We start from the raw sequence: 20,599 nt of genomic DNA, 5'->3' as shown, positions 1-20,599 counted from the left end.
ATGCATAAGCATATATTTTCTTCCTTTCTATTTCAGCAAAATAAAAATAGTTACAGCACTGTCAGAACATTACATTCTAAGTATGAACTGCAGAAAAATGAAGCTTTTAAATGAATGAACTAGTTGTTCCCTGTAAAAACTCCATGCTTCTATGATTTTCTTTCTACCAGACAGTTTAGCAATGACAGTGAGCAAGAGACTGGCTTTATATCATCCAGCAATGGCAATCAAGCTTTGCCTAACTAATGGAAGTGAGCAAAGCAAAGAGCCAAAAATTCCATTCAAAGCATAGGCAATGGCGCAGAACGGTAGAGCTTCGGGTTCCTTAGCCGATAACGCTGCTGTTCCGAGCCCGTGTGCGCTGAAACACGAACAAATTGTGGATCAACTCAATGGTAAACACATTAAAACTCACTAGTAGATTCACTTTGTTTTTTTGACAACAATGCCTAACATAATGATGAACACAATGATTTGATTTTCAAGTTTCTGTTGACAATTCAAAGATTACTGAAGCGAGGCTATAACAAAAGCGGGAATTGAGTTATATAATCACATTAAGAAAAAGTGTCGAGGGGGATGATCATGGATTTATAAGTAAGAAATACATCTCCATTGATATGAGGCCTTTTGGGGAAACCAAAAGCAAAACCATGAAAGCTAATGCTTAAAGTGGACAATATCATACCACTGTGGAGAGTTGTGATTTCTAACATGGTGTCAGAGTCATGCCCTTAACTTAGCCATGTCAATAGAACCCTCAAATGTCGAACAAAAAAATTGTGAGCTACGAAGGTATAGTCAAAAGTGACTAAAGTATCAAACAAAGGGTGTACTTTGTTTGAGGGCTCCAAAGAAGGAGTCGAACCTCCATCAAGGGGAAGTGGTTCGAGGGCTCCATAGGCCTTTGGGGAATTCTATGGTGTACTTTGCTCGAGGGAGGATTGTTGGGAGAAGAGCCCACATCAACTAAATAAGGGGATGATCATGGGTTTATAAGTAAGGAATACATCTCCATTGATATAAGAGCTTATGCTCAAAGTAGATAATATCATACTATTGTGAAGATTCGTGATTCCTAAACAAAAAGATTTAAGAGCTTATGCTCAAAGTAGACAATATCATACTATTGTGAAGATTCGTGATTCCTAAACAAAAAGATTAAAGGAAATGGGATCGAGGAGAATTTGACATAATTATGAGCATGTTGTATAATATCGGATATGGGTTTCACTCCCTATGCATGAAAACAACTTGTTACCGTCAAGCATAACCGTGACACATAGCACATACCTAGAAGCAGTTGCAATTCCCCGAGCGATAGGATCACGGAACTTCAGATTGTCAAGGGTAGCTTGGACAAAATTTGCCCCAACCAGACCAGTTACAACAACCACAGCAGCGGTGACAGATGCATTGGTGCCTACAACCAGGAAAGAACAGAAACGTCAGAAATCTATGCTATGAACTGAGCTAGTTGAGTATCATACAGAAGAACAGCTTGAGATAACAATTATGAGCATCCAGACATGTTGCGGCTAAACATTTTGCTAACTATTTTGTGTACCTTCAAAGAATGTCACAATGCTAAGTGCCAATGCCACAGTTATACATCTTGGTAGAATGGAAACAGTTAAGTTCGGTTCTAATCCGATAAAACGTCCAACAAGAGCAGTCGAGTACAACGAGAATATGGTTGAGATAATGACAGAGGTAAAAATCTCAGCCGCATGCCTTTTAACGAGCTGCAAAATACAACACAGATTTCAAATATTGAAATACTAATACAGTATTCCCTGCGCCAAATGTAATCTGGAGGTTCTTCATCCCTAATTTTATCATTTCCATTGTTCTTAATAAAGCTCAAATGAGAAAAGGAAAACTTTTGGAACGTAAAGTTTATTCTCATGGACATCATTATTGGATGGGAGTTTCTCTATACGTAATAGTCATGATGGTATTGTGAGATCCCACATCGGTTGGAGAGGGGAACAAAACATTTCTTATAAGCGTATGGAAACCTCTTCCTAACAGACGTGTTTTAAAACCTTGAGGGGAAGCACGGAAGGGAAAGCCCAAAGAGGACAATATCTACGAGCGCCTCAAGTTGTTACAGTTGGTATCAGAGCCATACACCGGGCGACGTGCCAGTGAGGATGCTTGGCCCCTAAGGAGGGTGGGATTGCGAGATCTCACTTCGGTTGGAGAGGGGAAAGCCCAAAGAAGACCATATCTGCTAGTGGTGACCACCACGTATTGCACTTACCAGCCAAAACAAAACTTTACTTAAATTCATTGAATTAGGTTTTCTAAGATCAAACCATGTTATGCACAAACAGGAAGTTCAGCTCATTAAATGTGATCAATAAGAAAGACAATTACCTCTCTCTGTTTGAACATTGAGAAAGCAAAGGAGAGGATAACAGATCCCAAAAATCCCATTAGAACATCACCAGCTCCAGGGTTAGATGATACCTTTGTCAAATATGAAGCTGAAATTTTATAGATTAACAGTCATACAAACATTATTTGCATAATAGTGAGATACGAACTATAAAACTCAGTGCACAAAAAGAGTGAACTCAAGTATCCATCTACATAAGTCATAGAACCATTAATCTAAATATAGTGTGGTATATGTGAGATCCGATTGGAGAGGGGAACGAAATATTCTTTATAAAGGTGTGGAAACCTCTCCCTAGCACGTGCGTTTTAAAACCGTGAGGGGAAGCCCGGAAGTGAAAGCCCAAAGAGGACAATATCTGCTAGCGATGGGCTTCAGCTGTTACAATATCGAAACTATATTTTTTTTTTTTGTATTCTAACACCAACTTCATGGGAGGACAAGGGAGAAACTTTCAAAAGTTTTACATGAAATCAATCTAAGAAACAAAAAGTTAACTGCAATCTGCTACTAATTGAACTGTCAACTAAAGAGAGAGATCAAAACGTAGCAACTATCTTGAAACAGTAGATTATACCTAGAATTGGATCAAGCCCAGTGCGGGAGAGGTATCCAAAAGCCAGTGCAGCAAGATCAGCAGAGACTGCACAGCAGATGATTGGGTGGAAAACTGTCTTAACACTGCCCGGTAAACTGACAATCATATATCAAAAAACTATTAGATGCAAAGTACAAGAAGTAAAACCCATATAAGAATAGTAAAAGGGTATTTTATCCTTTTCAGCTTTCTTCAGCTAAGGATAATAGAACTTTACTTAGAACCCACAATGTAGCCTAACACGGTCGAGGCGAGGAGAAACGGAAGGAATGTTCGAGCACTTGTCCCTAGAGCTGTTGGATAAAGCAAAGCAGCAACAAATGACACCAGAAAAATTCCAGTCCAACTCCACATTTCAACTGAAGAAAAGGGAGATGGTTTTTTCATCGGCTTAGCATCAATCATTTCCGTTTTTACAACATTTCTAACAGCTATAGCCATATATCCTGCAACACACAGAGTAGCTAGCCAGCCGACAGCTGCAAAGAACCAACGAATAGAAGAGGGTCAGCAAACTGAAACTCAAACATCCATAGAGGGGAAGAGAGAAAAAGTGGTAGACGATTATCTATAGTTTACAAAGAAACTAGTCCATGCTTACATATGTGAATTGAGAACTGAAACAAAAACATATTTCATGCTCAAAAGGAATTCCATAAAGATGTTAACAGCAGGGAAACAACTAAATTTTAGCTCGCCCGAAAGCTCAACTTGTGAGATCCCATATCGGTTGGGGGAGGAACGAAACACCCTTTATAAGGGTGTGGAAACCTCTTCCTAGTAGATGCGTTTTGAAGTTTTGAGGGGAAGCCCAAAAGGGAAAGCCCAAAGACGACGATATATGCTAGCGGTGGGCTTGGGCCGTTACAAATGATATCAGAGCCAGACACCGGATGATGTGCCAGCGAGGAGGCTGAACCTCGAAGGGGGTGGACATGAGTCGATGTGCCAACAAGGACGCTGGGTCCCGAAGAAGGGTGGATTTGGTTGGGTCCCACATCGATTGGAGAAAGGAACGAATGCCATCGAGGACGCTGAGCCCTAAAGTGGGATGGATTGTGAGATCCCACATCGGTTGGGGAGGAGAATGAAACACTCTTTATAAGGGTATAGAAACCTCTCCTAGTAGACGCATTTTAAAGCCTCGAGGGAAAGCCTGAAATGGAAAGCCCAAAGAGGACAATATCTGCTAGCAGTGGGCTTGAGCCGTTACAAGAGACATCAAGAGTTTTCTTTATTAAGTTCACTTGAAGATTCGAACATGGACCTTGAGTAGGTCTTAGTATTACTACAAAACACAGAAATCACATAACATTAAGTGGATAGGAGTAACCAAGCAACCCCAAAGGACATGTAAGGTTCGTTTAAGATTTTCTTAAATCAAATTCTCACAGTTGAGATGCCATAGACGATAACAAATTCAGTACCTATTATGAAACAAATTTTGATCCCAGACGCCGCAGGGATGTCCTTGACAGACAAAGGCAAAATAACCAAGGATGGAACATAGAACAAAGGAAGCCACCTCTGAATAAACAAGAGAGCTGGTTCAAAGAAGTTCATAACACCAGTTGCAGCAGAAGGAACAGTAGAATCAAGAACCAACAAAACAGAAAAGATACAAAACATCCCAAACAACGCACTGGGAAACTTAATCGCAGCAGCCACAAAAGCCCCTTTCAAGAGATTATCAATCGCAAGAATAATTCCAAGAGAAGCAACCAAATGAATTACCCCAAACACCTACAGAGCAAAAACGAAAAATCACACAATACAACAAAATCACGATCCGAAACCTCAAAGAAAAAAGAACCAAATCCATCTTCTAATGCTTACACTTTGAGAGAGAGACGAAGAAGTGGTAGCTCCATCCGCGGCGGCCGATTTCAGAAGACCTTCTCTGAAAGTAGGCAAAGTTTCGGAAGACTCCATAGCCAGAAATCTTCGATTGGAACAGGGGACTGTGAAGAGGATTCTGTTTAATTCAGTGGGAGAGTGGGATTTATGAACAGCTCGAGAGCTGCGATTGAAAGGAATTGGAGATTTTTTGGAATTGGACGGACGAAATTGAGGCCATGGATTCGAATGGAGTGCGAGAGGGACTGATGGATGGAGGAATTTGGAAAGAGAGAGGGATGAAAATGAAAGACGAGGAGTGGCGGAGGAGGCCGCCATGGAAATGTGTGTCGCAGAGACTGGAAGCTGCGGGAAGTCGTTGAGTGGCCGTTGATGAATCAGAGGATGGACCGCACTCAGATCTTTATGATTTGACATGTGTCTTCTTTCACTGAAGGAGATAATCAAGTGTTGCCGTTTGTATCCTAACTTTGGTTTGTAATTTTTACTGTCCCCGCTAATTTTGGTAAAAAAAAAAATGGTATAAAAATCTTCATAGTAAATTTGACAAAAAAAAAAAAAAAAANAGAGACTTTACCTAAATGGTCAAAATACAATAATGGGACTATGTCGATCGTGTGCTGTACCGTGTCGAGTGATTTTATACATATTCGAATTGGTCGAGTTGATCTGCAAATTGGATCAAATTTTTTATTTTTCTAAAATTTAACTAAACACAATGTTTATGATTTAAGTTGGGTAGTTCATGTGGGTCCGGGTCAATGGAATGATTATAATAGATAGATATATCACAAAAAAAACTCTAGATGAGTCTGAATCCTCGAATGGTAGTCAACCGCTATAACAAAAGTATTTACAAGTATATTTCTAACAAAAGTATTTACAAGTGTATTTCTGTCACTTCACACTATAAAGTCTCGTTTACGAAATCACTCCTAATTGACTCTAGTCAAATATAAATCATAAAGACTGGGTTAGGTTGGGTTCGTTAGATTTTTTCACTAGGTTGGATTAAATTTTTTATTGATGCATAAATTGACACTTTTTTAGTCGAGCCAACCTGACCAATCCAAAAATATGGTTGTACCACAACTCTACTTTTAAAAAAATTAAGAATATTTAACGTTTATGATAATGATGCACTATAACATATAACTCACTAATATTTGAACTTTACGAGATTTTAGTCATGAATGTAACATATACTAAGGATAAGATTATATTATTATTATTTTTTAATTAGATTGTAAACTCTATCTAAGTTGTTCCAGTCATCCACTCAATCAATCCAAAATTTCAGGTTGGTCCAACAAAAAAAAAATTCCAACCCAATCAAACGCAACCCGTGTACACCCCTACACTGAACACCTTTTAAACTTAATTAGCACACATTTTCAAACCTAAAGACCAAACTAACCTAAACTCGAGTAAACTTTCCACAAAGTTCTAAAAATGAGGATTTTAGAACCAAACACTTCTTTAGTTCATAAACTTATTAAAAGAATCAACGACTAAACTAAAAATTTAAACGACCAACACAAAATCGAAAATTTAAAAACCCGAGTAGATACCAAACCAAAAGCTCGCCTTTCAAACTTATTAAAAGAATGGAGGATAAGGTGGTAATAGGGAATCGTCGCAACTAGCACAAATCTTACTTACTTATGGACAGCACACAGCCAAAATATTAAGGAATAGAAGGAAGAACAATGGGATATTATCTCAGAGTTTAGACGGCAAGTGCTTCCCCAGTTCCTTACGCAGTACTTTGCCAGCAGCAGATTTGGGTATTGATTCTGTAAACACCACTTTTCTGATCTTTTTATACGGCGCAACCTGTAAGAGCCCAGAAATGATGCCAGAAATTCATTGTGGGGTTTACATTTCTTGCATTTTTAGTGCTGAAAATGGAATGGATTTCAAGTATGGCAAACCTGTTGAGCAACATAATCGATGACATCTTTCTGTGAGAGTGAGCTTCCTGGCTTTTTCACCACAAATGCCACTGGAATCTCCCCACATTCTTCATCTTCGGCCCTGTAAAAAGAAAACCGGAAAAGGATCGACGTCGGTTTTCTTTAGAGTAAAATACCATTTTGGTCCATATATTGAGTTTCATTCTATTTTAGTCTCGGTATTTTTAAATGATCGAATTTAGTCTATGTAGTTTAGTAAATCTTAAAACTAAGTAACATTCTTTTCACGAATCTTGTTCTGTGTTTGAGTGTTGTGTTTCCTAGTTGCCAATCGTAGTTCATAATTATCCCGAACATCACATATGAGACTTGTTCCCACATCGGTTGGAGAGGAGAATAAAACATTCTATATAAAGGGGTCTATATAAAGGGGTGAAAATCTCTTCTTAGCAGACGCGTTTTAAAACCTTGAGGGTAACCCTAAAAAGGAAAGTTCAAAGAAGACAATATATTCTAGCAGTGGGCTTGGGCTATTACAAATGGTATAAGAGTAGTCGGGTTTTAGATCCTGTAGACTTTGTTTTTGGTAAAGTATCGTATACCTTGTGACTCACCTTGACATGCCCCATTGAGATCAGGTATATTATCTAAAGCTGTATAGCAGAATAAGTCTTGATGGTCACTGTTTACTACTCTCAATAGAATGACATTCTAGGCGACGTAGGGGAACGATAGATTATGGCTTCAGAAAGATAGGGGAACGGAGCATTTTTTATAAGGGTGTGGAAATCTCTTCATAGCAGATACGTTTTAAAATCAAAATCTTGAGGGGAACCTCGAAAGGAAAAGCTTAAAGAAGACAATATCTAAAGGCGTGTTTTGAAGAATACTTACGCAGCTACTGCAGTATCAAGAACTTCTGGATGTGTGATCACCACTGATTCCAAATCAGTAGGAGCGATCTACAAAAGAACAGAACCAAATTTATCATGATTACTCATAAATTTAGTTTTGAAGAACACTAGATGCGATGAATATCAATTACATTTTACAAATAACAATTCTATAAAAGTGCACTTCTATTATCAGAAAAATTTGGAAAAGACAGCGTTAAAAAGCTTATTTCGTGTGGAGAATTCACAAAGCTCTTTAATTATTGACACATCACAAGTAGAGACATCTCTACGGGGCAGAGACCCCATTTATCTAACGGAGGGAACAAACGGGGAGAAAATGTTCCCTGATCTCTCCCTATTCCCTGTCAAAACATAAAATTTTCTATTTGTTCGGGTCGAGTGCCTGTAGGTAAAATGAACATCTCTAATCACAAGCACGGGTAGAGCTTGTGGAGAATTCACAAAGTTCTTTCAAGTATTGACACATCACAAGTAGAGATGTCTACGGGGTGGGGACCCCACTTATCTAACCGAAAAAAAATGTTCCTCACTCCCTCCCCATTCAGGGCAGGTCCTTGCAAATAAAATGAACATCTCTAAACACAAGCAGAGATGTTTACGGGGTGGGGACCCGATTTATCTAACAGGAAAAAAATGTTCCTCACGCCCTCCCCACTCTTCGTCTAAATGGGAAATTCCCTCCCCGTTCGGGGTGAGTTCTCGCGAATAAAATAAAATCTCTAATCACAAGCACGGGAAGAGCGAAAGAACAAGGCTTAAGGTTAAATTTTTTTCGAAATTATCTAACTTTAGTTGGCTGAGGAGTTAAAATTTCAGTCTAGACTTGCAGGAGACTCATAAGCTTAAGTAGTATATCTTTAACGAAGTAAAAAACATGAAAGTATCGATCACTGTTCTGTACCTGAAAGCCCTTATACTTTATAACCTCCTTCAAACGATCAACAACATACAAGTATCCATCTCGGTCAAAGTAGACGATGTCTCCAGTATGTAGCCAATTTTCTTGGTCTATTGTGGACATTGTTGCCTCGGGATTATTCAAGTACCCTGTAAAGGCCAAAAAAACGAAACGAAACGAAAAAAACCGATATATCAACAGATGAAGCGTGAACTTCTGGGTTAATGGTAGTTTAACAAGATCTTAGGACAGTTTTAGAAAGAATCCTTCAAACCTTTCATTAAACCAGGTCCGCGTAACAAAAGTTCGCCGGTTTTACCAGGCGGCATGATAGATCCGCTAACCCAATCAACAACTTTAGCTTCCATGTTTGGTGCTAAGAGTCCAACAGACAAATAGTTTTGAGCCTTTTTGGTATTGAAGCCACGGGTGCCAACGGCTGTGGTTTCAGTCATGCCATATCCCTAACAATGAATACACCAAATTCAAGCACGTTTAAAACTATCAACATTCTAAGCTAAAATTCATCGGTTCCAAATAAGATTGTAATATGACAAACCCATCGCTAATAGATATTGTCCGCTTTGACTCGATACGTATCGTGCAGCCTCACGGTTTTTAAAACACGTCTACTAGGAAGAGGTTTTCATACCCTTATAAAGAATGTTTTGTTCCCCTCTCCAACCAACGTGGGATCGCACCATCCACCCCCTTGGGGACCAGCGTCCTCGCTGGCACACCGCCCAGTGTTTGGCTCTGATACCACTTGTAACATCACAAACTCACCGCTAGCAGATATTGTCTGCTTTGGCCCGTTACGCATCATATCAGCCTCACGATTTTTAAAATGCGTCTACTAGGGAGAGGTTTTCACACCCTTATAAAGAATGTTTCATTCCCCTCTCCAACCGAGGTGGGATCTCACAATCCACCCTCCTTAGAGGCCCAGCATCCTCGCTAGCACACCACCCAGTGTTAGACTCTGATACTATTTGTAACATCCCAAACCCACCGCTAACAGATATTGTCCACTTTGGTCTATTACGTATCACTGTCAGCCTAATGGTTTCTAAAACACATCTACTAGGAAAAGGTTTCAACCCTTATAAGGAATGTTTCGTTCCGCTCTCTCACCGATGTGCGATCTCACAATCTACCCCCCTTGGGAGCCCAACGTCCTCACTAGCACACCGCCCAGTGTTTGACTCCGATACCATTTGTAACATCCCAAACCCACAACTAGCAGATACTGTCCGCTTTGGCCCGTTACATCTCGCCGTCGGCCTCACAGTTTTTAAAACACATCTACTAAAGAGAGGTTTCCACGCTCTTATAAGGAATGTTTTGTTCTCCTCTCCAACCGACGTGGGATCTCACAACTTGGCAAGACTGAATGACGTAATTAGAAGTCTGCTTGACTTAGACACAGTTTATGATCATCCACAAGTAGATTATTCCCAGATCCCATCATAAACAGAATTGGCTAGATGTAATGAAAGAGTCAGTACCTGAATGAAGTCAACATGAGGGAGAGCCTGCACAAAATCCCCTATGATCTTCTTACTCAAAGAAGCAGCCCCACAAGAAACCTGTTTCAAACTACGAAATTTGTGCCCACCAAATTTCCCTGCAGTCCTAGCCATAAGTATCATTATTGGCGGAACAACAGGAAAATGTGTAACTTTAAATCTATCAATGGCCATGACCACCTCTTTGACATCGAATTTGCTCATTACAACAATACTAGACCCCAATGACAATAATCCCATCACAAAAATGGAGAGACCATACACATGAAACATTGGTATAGCAGCCAAATACACATTCTCGGTAGTCAAATACTCATACTGCGAAGCTTCAAACCGAACAAAAAGCTCGACCGTAGATATAAAGTTTCTATGTGTCAACAGAACCCCTTTGCTCACTCCAGTCGTACCAGAAGAAAACAATATAGCAGCTGTATCTTCCTGTCTAATCACAGGTCTTTTATTCAAATCTAAACCACCTGAAATAAGCTCATAAAAAGAAGAAAATCCCATAGGCCTCATTAAGTCCAAATTCGTATTTTCTGGTACTCCAATTGCCTGAACTCCCAATGCTTCAAAGTTCCCAACATTCTGTGGTGTTGCAAAAGCCAGCCGCACATTGCATTCACTGATTCGTTTCTTGATTTCTTGAGAACTGCTTTGAGGAAACATGGTTGTAATAACAGCTCCCAAATACAGCACACCCAGAAGAACAATGGGATAGAAAATGGAATTTGGTAACAGAAGCAAGACTACATCCCCTTGTGAAACACCCAATTTTTGGAGCCCAGAAGCCATGGAATTCACCATACGATACAATTCCCTGTAAGATATTGAATGTCCAGTGGAGGAATCAATGAGAGCTGAACGACCATTGTGTTGGAAGGAGAGGATATAAGAGGCAACATCAAGAAATGGATCAGTGGGCAAGTCTCTAGAGGCATGGACACTACGACAAATTCCTGTATCTGGTGAATACCAGCCAGGATACTTGTTGGGGATTTTTTTAGTCTGGACAGTCTGACTTTCTGGCGTTTGAAAACTGAATTGATCGTTTAGCAGTGGTGCCATTGTCCTAAACTGAAAAAGAAAAGAACAAACAACAAAACAAAATCAATCAAGGTTCAGAAACAGACCTCAAACCTGAACTACAATGAAAAAGACCATTTTGTTATTACATATCAGGTTAGAGCTCAGCAGTAAACTTGGTATCCCAATGAAGAACTTGCAATACCATGCCGTCCTCTAAGTAGTTCAGAAGTCAAACTCTATATTATAAATGAATTTTCAGTAAGTAGTGAAATTCATAATCAGACACTCAATCCCCTACTTGGCTCTAGAGTTGATAGGCTCGAATCAACCACCTTTTTGGACCATTTAATTCACTGACAATATTTCTAAATATATACTATTGTTCTTCTATATTGTTCTTCTATTTTATATGATACCATAATTAAAATAGAAATAGTATGAAAATTTGCTAATACTCAAAATTTTCCCATGAGATTTGATTGATGCTTACACGTTACATAGATCAATAAATTTGTATTAAATTAACTTATAAATTAACTTATATGACTACTCCCCCGCCCCCCACACTTACTCAGTTCTAGAACTCAGATTATTTTGGTAACAGCCCAAACCCACCGCTAGCAGATATTGTCCTCTTTGAGTTTTTTCTTTCGGGTTTTCCCTCAAAGTTTTTAAAACGCATGTGTTAGGGAGAGGTTTCCATACCCTTATAAAAAATGTTTCGTTCCCCTCACCAACCGATGTGGGATCTCATATCATAATCCACCCCCTTCAGGGCCCAGTGTCCTCTTTGGCACTCATTCTCCTCTCCAATCGATGTGAGATCTCACAATCCACCCCCTGTAGGGCCCAGCATCCTAGTTGGCATTCGTTCCTCTCTCCAATCAATGTGAGATCTCACAATTCAACTCCCTTCGGGACCCAGCATCCTAATTGGCATTCGTTCCTCTCTCCAATCGATGTGAAATCTCACAATCCAACTCCCTTCGGGACCCAACATCCTCACTGGCACACCGTCCGGTGCCTGGCTCTGAAGGGGGGGTGGATTGTGAGATCACACCTCAGCTGGAGAGGGAAACAACGCATTCTTTGAAACCTCTCCCTAGTACATGTACATGTATTTTTAAACTTTGAGGGAGGTCCTAAAAGGAAAGCCAAAAGAAGACAATATCTAGTAGTAGTAGGTTTGGGCTGTTACAACTCCACACATCTCTCTTATACCGAAACTCAAAGCCCAGACTTCCAAATTGTTATGAACAACGAACCTTTACAATGTTATGATATTGTCTACTTTGAGCATAAACCTCATGACTTTTTTTTAAGTCTTCTCAAAAGGCTTCGTACCACTGGAGATAATATTTCTTACTTATAAATCCATAGACAACGTGGGACTACTCCTCCCAATAATCCTGAACGCAAGTCGGGTTGCTCATTTCTCCAAGCCCAATTGCTGTGTATCAATAATTTACTCATTGGTCGCTAGAGAAGTTGCCAGGAGGATCCAATCTCCACGTTTTCCAATCCTCCGATGGAATACTGATGTCCACTTATAAGATGATGCAGCAAATTTTAACCATTCCCCAATTTCTCAATATTAGAGAAGGATCCTTCATATGGGTGAGTGGGTAATAGCTCCCCCAATACAATACATACAAATTTCTAACAAAAAGTGCTAATCTCTCCGACTTTCTTAACTCAAAGAACTCCATGGAAAAACAATGCCCTAAAACAAAAGCAAGCATCTCAAAGATAAGAAATAAACAGTCGTAATGGAACCGAAATTGAATCCGGAGGTGCATCCGAACGACAATGGAGCTGGCAACGGGAGCGGCGACGGCGAGGACCATGAAGAAGAAGCAGGGGATTGCAATAGAAGAGGAAGACGGAAGAGAAAGGAGAAAAGTAATAATTTAATATAAAATTATTAAATAAATACGTGATAATTGTGCAAAATTATCATGGAAATATATATTAATTAAAAATCACTTTAAAAATATTTCTGATCTTCAAAAAGTTAATACAAATTTTTATTAAATTTATATTAAATTTTTATCGTCTAAAAAGTTTATAATTTTAAAATAAACATTTATACTTTCGTGAGTAGTTGAAAAGTAAAGATTCCTCATGAACATTCGTTTAAAAAATAAATTCCTTTTTTTATTTGGTTTTTTAACTTTTATATTTTATTTATTTATTTTCCTTTTTTTTACATTTTAATTTAAAGATTATCATGATATACGCTTATACTCTAAAATCTCTCTCTTTCAATCCTGTGGGAGAGAATAAAAGAAAAAAATAAATATAGTTAATAAAATGAAATCAATTAGAAAAGTAAAGGTTATGAAACATATTTCTCAATTTTTTTTATATTTTAAATTTATAGCTTTTATTTAATTAATAAAAAATAAATAATATTATATATATTATAAATGACTAAATTAATAAACGTACACATAAATATTTCAATCCGACCCTAAAAAAATAATTTAAAAATGTTAGTACTAGTTTTGAATGGAAATTATTACTAATTTATGTAAAAAAATATCCATAAAATTTTTAAAATAATATGAAATAAAAGTCTTTATCGTTGAAACACTTTTAAATTTTAAAACAGAAACAAACTATTAATAATTTTCATTCAAAACTAATTCACTTTCTTACACTTCCAGATCTCTCAAACAAAAACAATTTAGATCGGAAACATTTCGACCAATTTTGAAGGGAGGCCAAACAAGGAGAACGGTGATGGCGGTGAGCTTCTAGAAGAGTAAGAGAGACAAATGGAAGAGCGAAAACACGCCGACGGTGGTCGGTGGCGGAGATTTCGGCCGGAGAGGAAGGAGAGGAAGAAGAATGTAAACGACCTTGAATTTGGGAGAGTTTTGATATGTATGAAACGTTCTTCCATGTTGTTGAACGCAAAATGATAAAGAAGGCAAGTAATTTAAAATCAATGGCGATCTGAAATTTTGATTTTTTTTTTCTTAAAAAAAAACCCTTCAAAATAAAAGACAAAATCAAACCCATCAAATACCAGAAATACAACTGGCTACAAGCACTCTAGTTCTAATATATATTATTTTAATCTTACAATTTTATTTTATTTTAATTCATGATCATTTAAAATTATCATTATAGTATATGAATTTTGGAATTTATTGTATTTTAGTTTCTAAATTTTTAAAATTTTTATTTAATCGTTAAACTTTAACAAAAAAAAGATGATTTCATAAAATAAAAAAAATAAATAAATATAAAAAAAAAAAAAAGAAAAAGAAAAAGAAGAAGAAGACAAATTTAAGGTAAGAAGAACCAAAATATATCAAAGATGGAAATTATTGATTTTTTAAAAGTTTAGGAATTAATATCAACTGGTTAAAATAGAAAATTCGAATAACGAAAAACAGAACAAAGCTAGACTACTCATCAAATCAATGAAATTATATTAAAAAAAAATAAAAATCAAATCAAATCAAATCAAGAAAAGAAAAACAATGAATCGCCTAATTACCATGTGGAATCAACGAGGAGCTGTACTTAATCACGTGAGGGCAAGTTCGTTCCTTAACTATATACAAGCGAAAGAAACAAAAGAGTTCTGTTCAGATCCCTAAAAAGGAGAAAAGAAAGTCGGTCTTGTATGTCAGTAGCCTATGCATGGCAAAATAGACAATTGACCAGAGAAGAAAATAGATATATTTTATAAACAAATTTGCGGTAGATAGCAACCCTCGGAAAAAGAGAGAAAAAAAAGTAGAGGAAAATATTAATTTTAAACTCGGAACTCAAAGAACTTGTTCCTGAGTTTTTCGTTTCGTTTCAAAATATATTCTGATTTCACATCCGAAATGTTCTATTTCAGCATTTCAGCATTTCAGCAATGTATGTAAGTATAGGTATCGATCTGTAAACGAGCAGCTTAAAACTAAAATCAACACAATGACGGAAACAATTTTTCAACCAAAAAGTTCAATAGATCGAAACGCAGAATAAAGAACAAACAAAACGCGAAAGTTCGAGACAGAATATGAGCATTTAAATCCAAACAAGAACAGTTACCGTATTCAGCACACAGATCTTCTCGCTCTGTTCGTTCGAGATCAACGAAGAAGATTTTCTGGACAAATCTCCAGGCTCCTAACCTACGCCATCGAATCGCGCATCCTACAGAGGCAACTTAACAGGTTCAGGAAAATGTAAAACAACAAGAAATTAACAAACAGACGAGCAAGAATCGGAAAAAAAAAAAAAACTCACAAAACAAAACGTCGAAAGTAAGAAATCGCGCGAATCTGAGGCGCAAGAGAGGCCGCCAGCGACGATTGCCTAGACTTTTCGTGGCGGCATGGGAGTACCGGAAATCAGGGACGAGCTAGGGACGAGCAAGCGCAAGATGTAACAGAATCAGGTTTTTATAGGCGAAAACCCCGTGTCGAAGGAAATTTGGCTTTCACGCAAAATTTTCGAAACTTTCGCTACTGAGTGAAATACCCAAATTGCCCTCTCAACCTTCTAGTAGTTCTAAATTATTGTCCTTATCTGTCAAAACATTATTATTTCACCTTTTTACCCTCCGTGCAATTATTAAATAAAACAAAATTTAAAAAAATGTTTCATAAAGTAATAACATATAATCTCTTTAATTTCATTAATTAATTCCTTAAACTTAATCTTAATCAATAATTACCATAACTTTAGGATTAGTTATTTCAGACCAATTATTGAGTTTTTTTTTTTAATTTTTTAATTTTTATTTTTTTAAAGCCTATAAACACTATTTCTATGGTTTTTTTTAATAATAATTTTAAAATCTTTTGATAACAAATAATTGGTTTTAAAGAATTAAACCAAAACCGTTTTTTCGAAGCCTCAATTATTAATTATTAAAAAAATTATAAACACTAAATTACTCTTAAACTTTTAAAATTATTTTAAAATATTATTAAACTTTTAATATTTTAAAATTTTTAAAAATTTTAAAAAAATACTCTTTTAATTTTAATTTTTTTAATTCAAAAATATGGTTGTGGTGGGTGTATGGACGGAACCATTAATACTAGTTTTATGAGTCGAATAATATTTTGTAAGTTTATGGGTGACTAATACATGAATAAGTGTTGCAATTTTTATTAATAATTATGTTTACATAACTCGAGAATCCAACCAACTTGGACAACTCAACTGTTGAGTTCGACCTAACTTGGATAACTCGAGTTGGTTTAAATTTTTTTTTTAAAAGCTCGACCTAACTCAACAAATAATTTTTAATATTTATCAATTTTAAATCGTATATATTTTATAATTCATTGAACGTACACGTGGACAATTTATAATTTATTAAAGGATTAGATTGAAATACATTAAGGTAGAGATGCATTTTAATAAAATTTAAAAAATCAATACAATAATTTTAGGGTATTTTTAAAAAAATAACAAAAAAATATTATTTCAATTTAAATAACTAAAAAAAAAATATTTATATTTTTAATAGACAATTTAATTTTAACTGATTATATATACACTAATTAATGAAATATATAAATACCACATGAAAATTAATGAGATTAAACAATTTATACTAGTTAAAAAATAATTAGCCAATTTTTAAGGGAAAATATAAAATTCAATGAAAATACATTATTTATTTCTTATTTTTAAATGATGTTTAAAAAATACAATTAATTTTTAAATGATTTTTTAGTATATTAAATAAAAAAAGAATTTAAAATATACCAACGTGTTCAACGTTATCTAATATTAAAAAATATATACAATTTAATAAAAAAAATTAAATTAAACAAATAAAATCCCAGAGAATTCTCTCAATAAATAATAACATATTTAAATAGTAACCTATATTATTTTATTATTTTATTATTTTATTGGATAAATTTATAGATTAATTAAACTTTTTTTAATTTAAAGGTCTGGATGTCACCTCACATAGAATTACTTTAATCAAAGTATATTTAATTTTGAAGTTGTTATAATTGAGTCATCAATATTCAATCTTGCATCTGTTCGAGGTCAAGGTCTCTCAATGCAACGTCGCATCTCGTCTTGTCATCTTCATTTTACTTATTGTTTAATACAACTCTGATATCATATCATTTATCATATCATTCATGCGTATGCCGGAGTTGTATTTCATGCTATTTGTTGTTTTCATGTCAATCATATCATGCATTTTATGTAACTTACAAGACATAACATAACGTTTTTATGCTCTCGACTCCCAATCCCCTTTTTTCAACGGTGTTCGACATGTATGTCTTGGTGATTCTTTTCGTGACAAAAATTGGAGGTTTCGACGTTGGTTCTTCTCCATTCACGCTCGCCGACAAGGGTTTGTATTTTCCTTTCCTTTCTCTCTTTCTCTCTCGCTCTCTCTGTGTGCAGATCCTCTAGAGCGTCGTTGATGGATGGGTTAGGGAGTCGGGGTCCATGGGCAACGGAGGAGCATGCTAAGGGTGTTGAAACGAGATTTCAGGCCAATTTTTTTTTTTTTCATTATATTATAGTGAGATCCTAAATATGTTCGAAATGGGAACAAAACATTTCTTATGCCGACCTGGAAACCTCTCTCTAATAGACACGTTTTAAAACCGTGAGATTGACGATAATACGTAACGGACAAAAGCGGACAATATCTACTAGCGGTGAGTTTAGGCTATCTAAGCGGACACGTTTTAAAATGAATAAGAGAGTGCATTGAAAGTAGTGACTCATTGAGTAAGAGACATTAAAATAAACTTAGTTCCTTTAATAGCCACTGCAATTATCGAAAATATTAGGCCCACTAAAGTAAATAAAATAAAATAAAATAAAATAATACATCGATTTAATGATTTTTGTACGTATTATTTATTTTTATATTAATATTTTCAAATGATTATAAAAGATATTTTGTAATTATTCTGATTTATATTTAATAATTAAATATTTAAAATAATTTTTGCATTAAAAGCAGACCAAATAATAAATTGCCAACTAAATTTTTTAAACTTACGGTAACAATTAAGGTCGAGGTAAATATTATTAAACTACAGTAAAATTACGATTCTTTTTTATTTTTTATTATTTTTTTATTTTGTTATCTACATTTTTTAAAATATTTTTATTTTTGTTTTAGAATTTTTTTTAAGAATTTTAAATGTAATTTTAAAATTAAAATATTATTTTTATTAATATTTACCTTGATTGACTCATGTACCCTACTTTTACTCCGGTGTTAGACTGTCTGTGACATTTTTCTAGTAGTTTCTTTTAAAAGAAAACAATACATTTTTTTTTTTTTTTTTTTTTTTTTTTTTTTTTTTTTTNTTATATATATATATATTAAGATTATCCCGTCTCGTCTCTTGAATCGCAGTATCAAGGTTTGATCCAAATTGAACAAAGACGACTGGATGTTACCTACCAAATAAAAGGCGACCTGGGTGGTGTTACACACTCATCTACTCTAGCTCTCATGTTTTTACCTCGATTCAAAAGGCGACCCGCTGCACCAAGCTATAACATGAGTTAGCCAATGAAAGAAAATCTCTTTCTACTTCCTCCTTCAATGACTATTTAAATGTTGATTTTTGGTCGGGTTTAAGATGATGTGGATTAAATAAATATTTTTACATTGTATTGGGATTTATCAATATATTTAAATAAACTTTTCCACTATTTTTCTATTGGAGACCCGAGGATTTTCAGTCCTCTGCTCTACCAACTGAGCTATCCCGATCATTTCCAACAATATTAAAGGAAATTTTAACCTCGGGTAAAAGTGTAATTACGGAGGAGATAAAAGGAAGTTAAAAGAAGGGGGTAGTTGGCGAGGGGTAGTTGGCGAAGGGTAGAATTGTCAATTCACTTATGGAATATTCAGTTCTATAGCTGGCTCCTTTAGAATCATAAAACACATGCAAAATTACAGAGGGCAAAAAATCAATAGATTTCCATTTTTCTGACACATTCACGTGAACTTCAACGACCACCGTCCAATCATACTTCACTTGGAAACGAACGGCCAAGATGGCATGATAATCACGAAAGAAATTAAATTCTTCAATATTTCCACGTGTTCAAATATTACGGGGTCGTTGGTTATAGACGATTCAACCCAACTAACTCTATTTTTGTAATTTTTCTTTAATTATTTAAAAAATATTTTTTTATTCATAATACTAGTTACATTAATAATTAAAATTTAATAAAACAAAAATGTCAAATATTCACAAAGTTACCGCACATCACGAACATTCGTTACAAACATCAAATATTTTTAATTTTCATAATAATTTTAGAGATAGGATTAAATTATAACTCTATTTTCAGGTTGTTCGGGTTGATCCAGCCAAAAAAAAAAAAAAAAAAANCCCGAATGGTTGGTTTCCAAAAATTCGACCCAACCCAAATAAAAAATTAGGCCACTCGAGTTGGTCTAGCTTTTTTATCATGTGAACATCCTTATTGATAAAGGAGCGCACCAAGCGCACCGATGATGACGGATGAAGATATACACAAAATAATTAATTTTATGTGAATATGAAAAAAATTATAAGTTTATATTTATTTGATTATTAAATTTTTAAAAATATTTAATAAATTTTTAGAAATTAATCTAATTTATTTATTAAATTTAAATTTAAATTTTGTGTAATATTTAAATATGGATAAAAATAATAATTTAATATTTATTGTTGCAATAATTTAATATTTATTGTTGCAATCGTATATATTTAAATATACGAGAACCAACTACCACCGGTGGTGGCCCCACTTTATAGCACGTGCGAACTCTACTTTATAGCACGTGCGAAGAATCTTTTGTCATTCAAATTTTATTTTATATTCTTTATTTTATGGGAATCTAACCACTCATTTTCAAAATAATATTTAAGTAACTATATTCCAATAAATTTTATTTTATTAATTATAAAGTTTAAATTTAAATATTCCGATATGGGTATTAGAGATTCAAGACACTAATATTTTGGTTCATGATATAATGTCTTAATTACTCGAGCGTATTAATTTTTTTTATTAAATTTAATAATTTAATTAAAATCGGCTTCTGTATAACTTTTCTATCGAATAACTCTATAAAATTACAAACAAAAGACGTTTCTAGTTCTATTAGCTTTTGAAATATTTAAATTTTTTTTGAACGTTCGATAATATTTTTTTGGTTAAATTAAAAAATACTATTGAGAGATTTGAAAATGTAAAAGTATTTTTTAAATTAATAATTATTTTTTTATTAATTTAACTCGTTTTAATCTCTAGGTAAAAAAGTGGAATTACCCAACAAGAGGAGGGGATAAAAGCAAGTCAAAAGAAGGGGGTAGTTGGGTAGGGGTAAAATCGTCAATTCAAGTAAGGAAGAATCTAGCTCAATAGCCGGCTGGTTTAGAATCAAATTTATAAATGAAAATAAAATATTATTTAATGACGTTTA

The 20,599-nt window shown here is 35.0% G+C and overlaps 2 protein-coding genes across 4 annotated transcripts; both read right to left on the bottom strand.

Annotated features, from left to right (window-relative positions):
- Positions 1 to 5: 5 nt before the first annotated feature.
- LOC111811410 (plastidal glycolate/glycerate translocator 1, chloroplastic-like) lies at positions 6 to 5,329 on the bottom strand. The gene is made up of 8 exons (XM_023698239.1): positions 4,839 to 5,329; positions 4,430 to 4,745; positions 3,220 to 3,481; positions 2,982 to 3,097; positions 2,383 to 2,492; positions 1,568 to 1,745; positions 1,294 to 1,423; positions 6 to 361 (listed from the first exon to the last, which is right to left on the bottom strand). The coding sequence occupies exons 1-8, from the start codon at positions 5,274 to 5,276 to the stop codon at positions 211 to 213; spliced, it is 1,701 nt and encodes a 566-aa protein (XP_023554007.1). The 5' UTR covers positions 5,277 to 5,329; the 3' UTR covers positions 6 to 210.
- A 1,094-nt stretch (positions 5,330 to 6,423) lies between these two features.
- Positions 6,424 to 15,545, bottom strand: LOC111811409 (4-coumarate--CoA ligase-like 6). 3 transcript variants are annotated; one of them, XM_023698235.1, is made up of 9 exons: positions 15,406 to 15,543; positions 15,208 to 15,312; positions 14,660 to 14,716; positions 10,099 to 11,196; positions 8,865 to 9,054; positions 8,594 to 8,739; positions 7,670 to 7,737; positions 6,794 to 6,896; positions 6,424 to 6,695 (listed from the first exon to the last, which is right to left on the bottom strand). In XM_023698235.1, the coding sequence occupies exons 3-9, from the start codon at positions 14,660 to 14,662 to the stop codon at positions 6,582 to 6,584; spliced, it is 1,722 nt and encodes a 573-aa protein (XP_023554003.1). In that variant the 5' UTR covers positions 14,663 to 14,716; positions 15,208 to 15,312; positions 15,406 to 15,543; the 3' UTR covers positions 6,424 to 6,581. The 3 variants fall into 3 exon arrangements, with proteins under 3 accessions (XP_023554003.1, XP_023554005.1, XP_023554006.1); XM_023698237.1 differs by lacking the exon at positions 14,660 to 14,716 and having other exon boundaries at positions 15,406 to 15,545; XM_023698238.1 differs by lacking the exons at positions 14,660 to 14,716; positions 15,208 to 15,312; positions 15,406 to 15,543 and adding an exon at positions 11,295 to 11,531.
- Positions 15,546 to 20,599: the final 5,054 nt, after the last annotated feature.

Source organism: Cucurbita pepo, chromosome LG15 (genome assembly GCF_002806865.2).
Source record: "Cucurbita pepo subsp. pepo cultivar mu-cu-16 chromosome LG15, ASM280686v2, whole genome shotgun sequence".
NCBI classification, from domain to species: Eukaryota; Viridiplantae; Streptophyta; class Magnoliopsida; order Cucurbitales; family Cucurbitaceae; genus Cucurbita; species Cucurbita pepo.
This window is presented reverse-complemented; position numbering and strand designations above follow the sequence as displayed.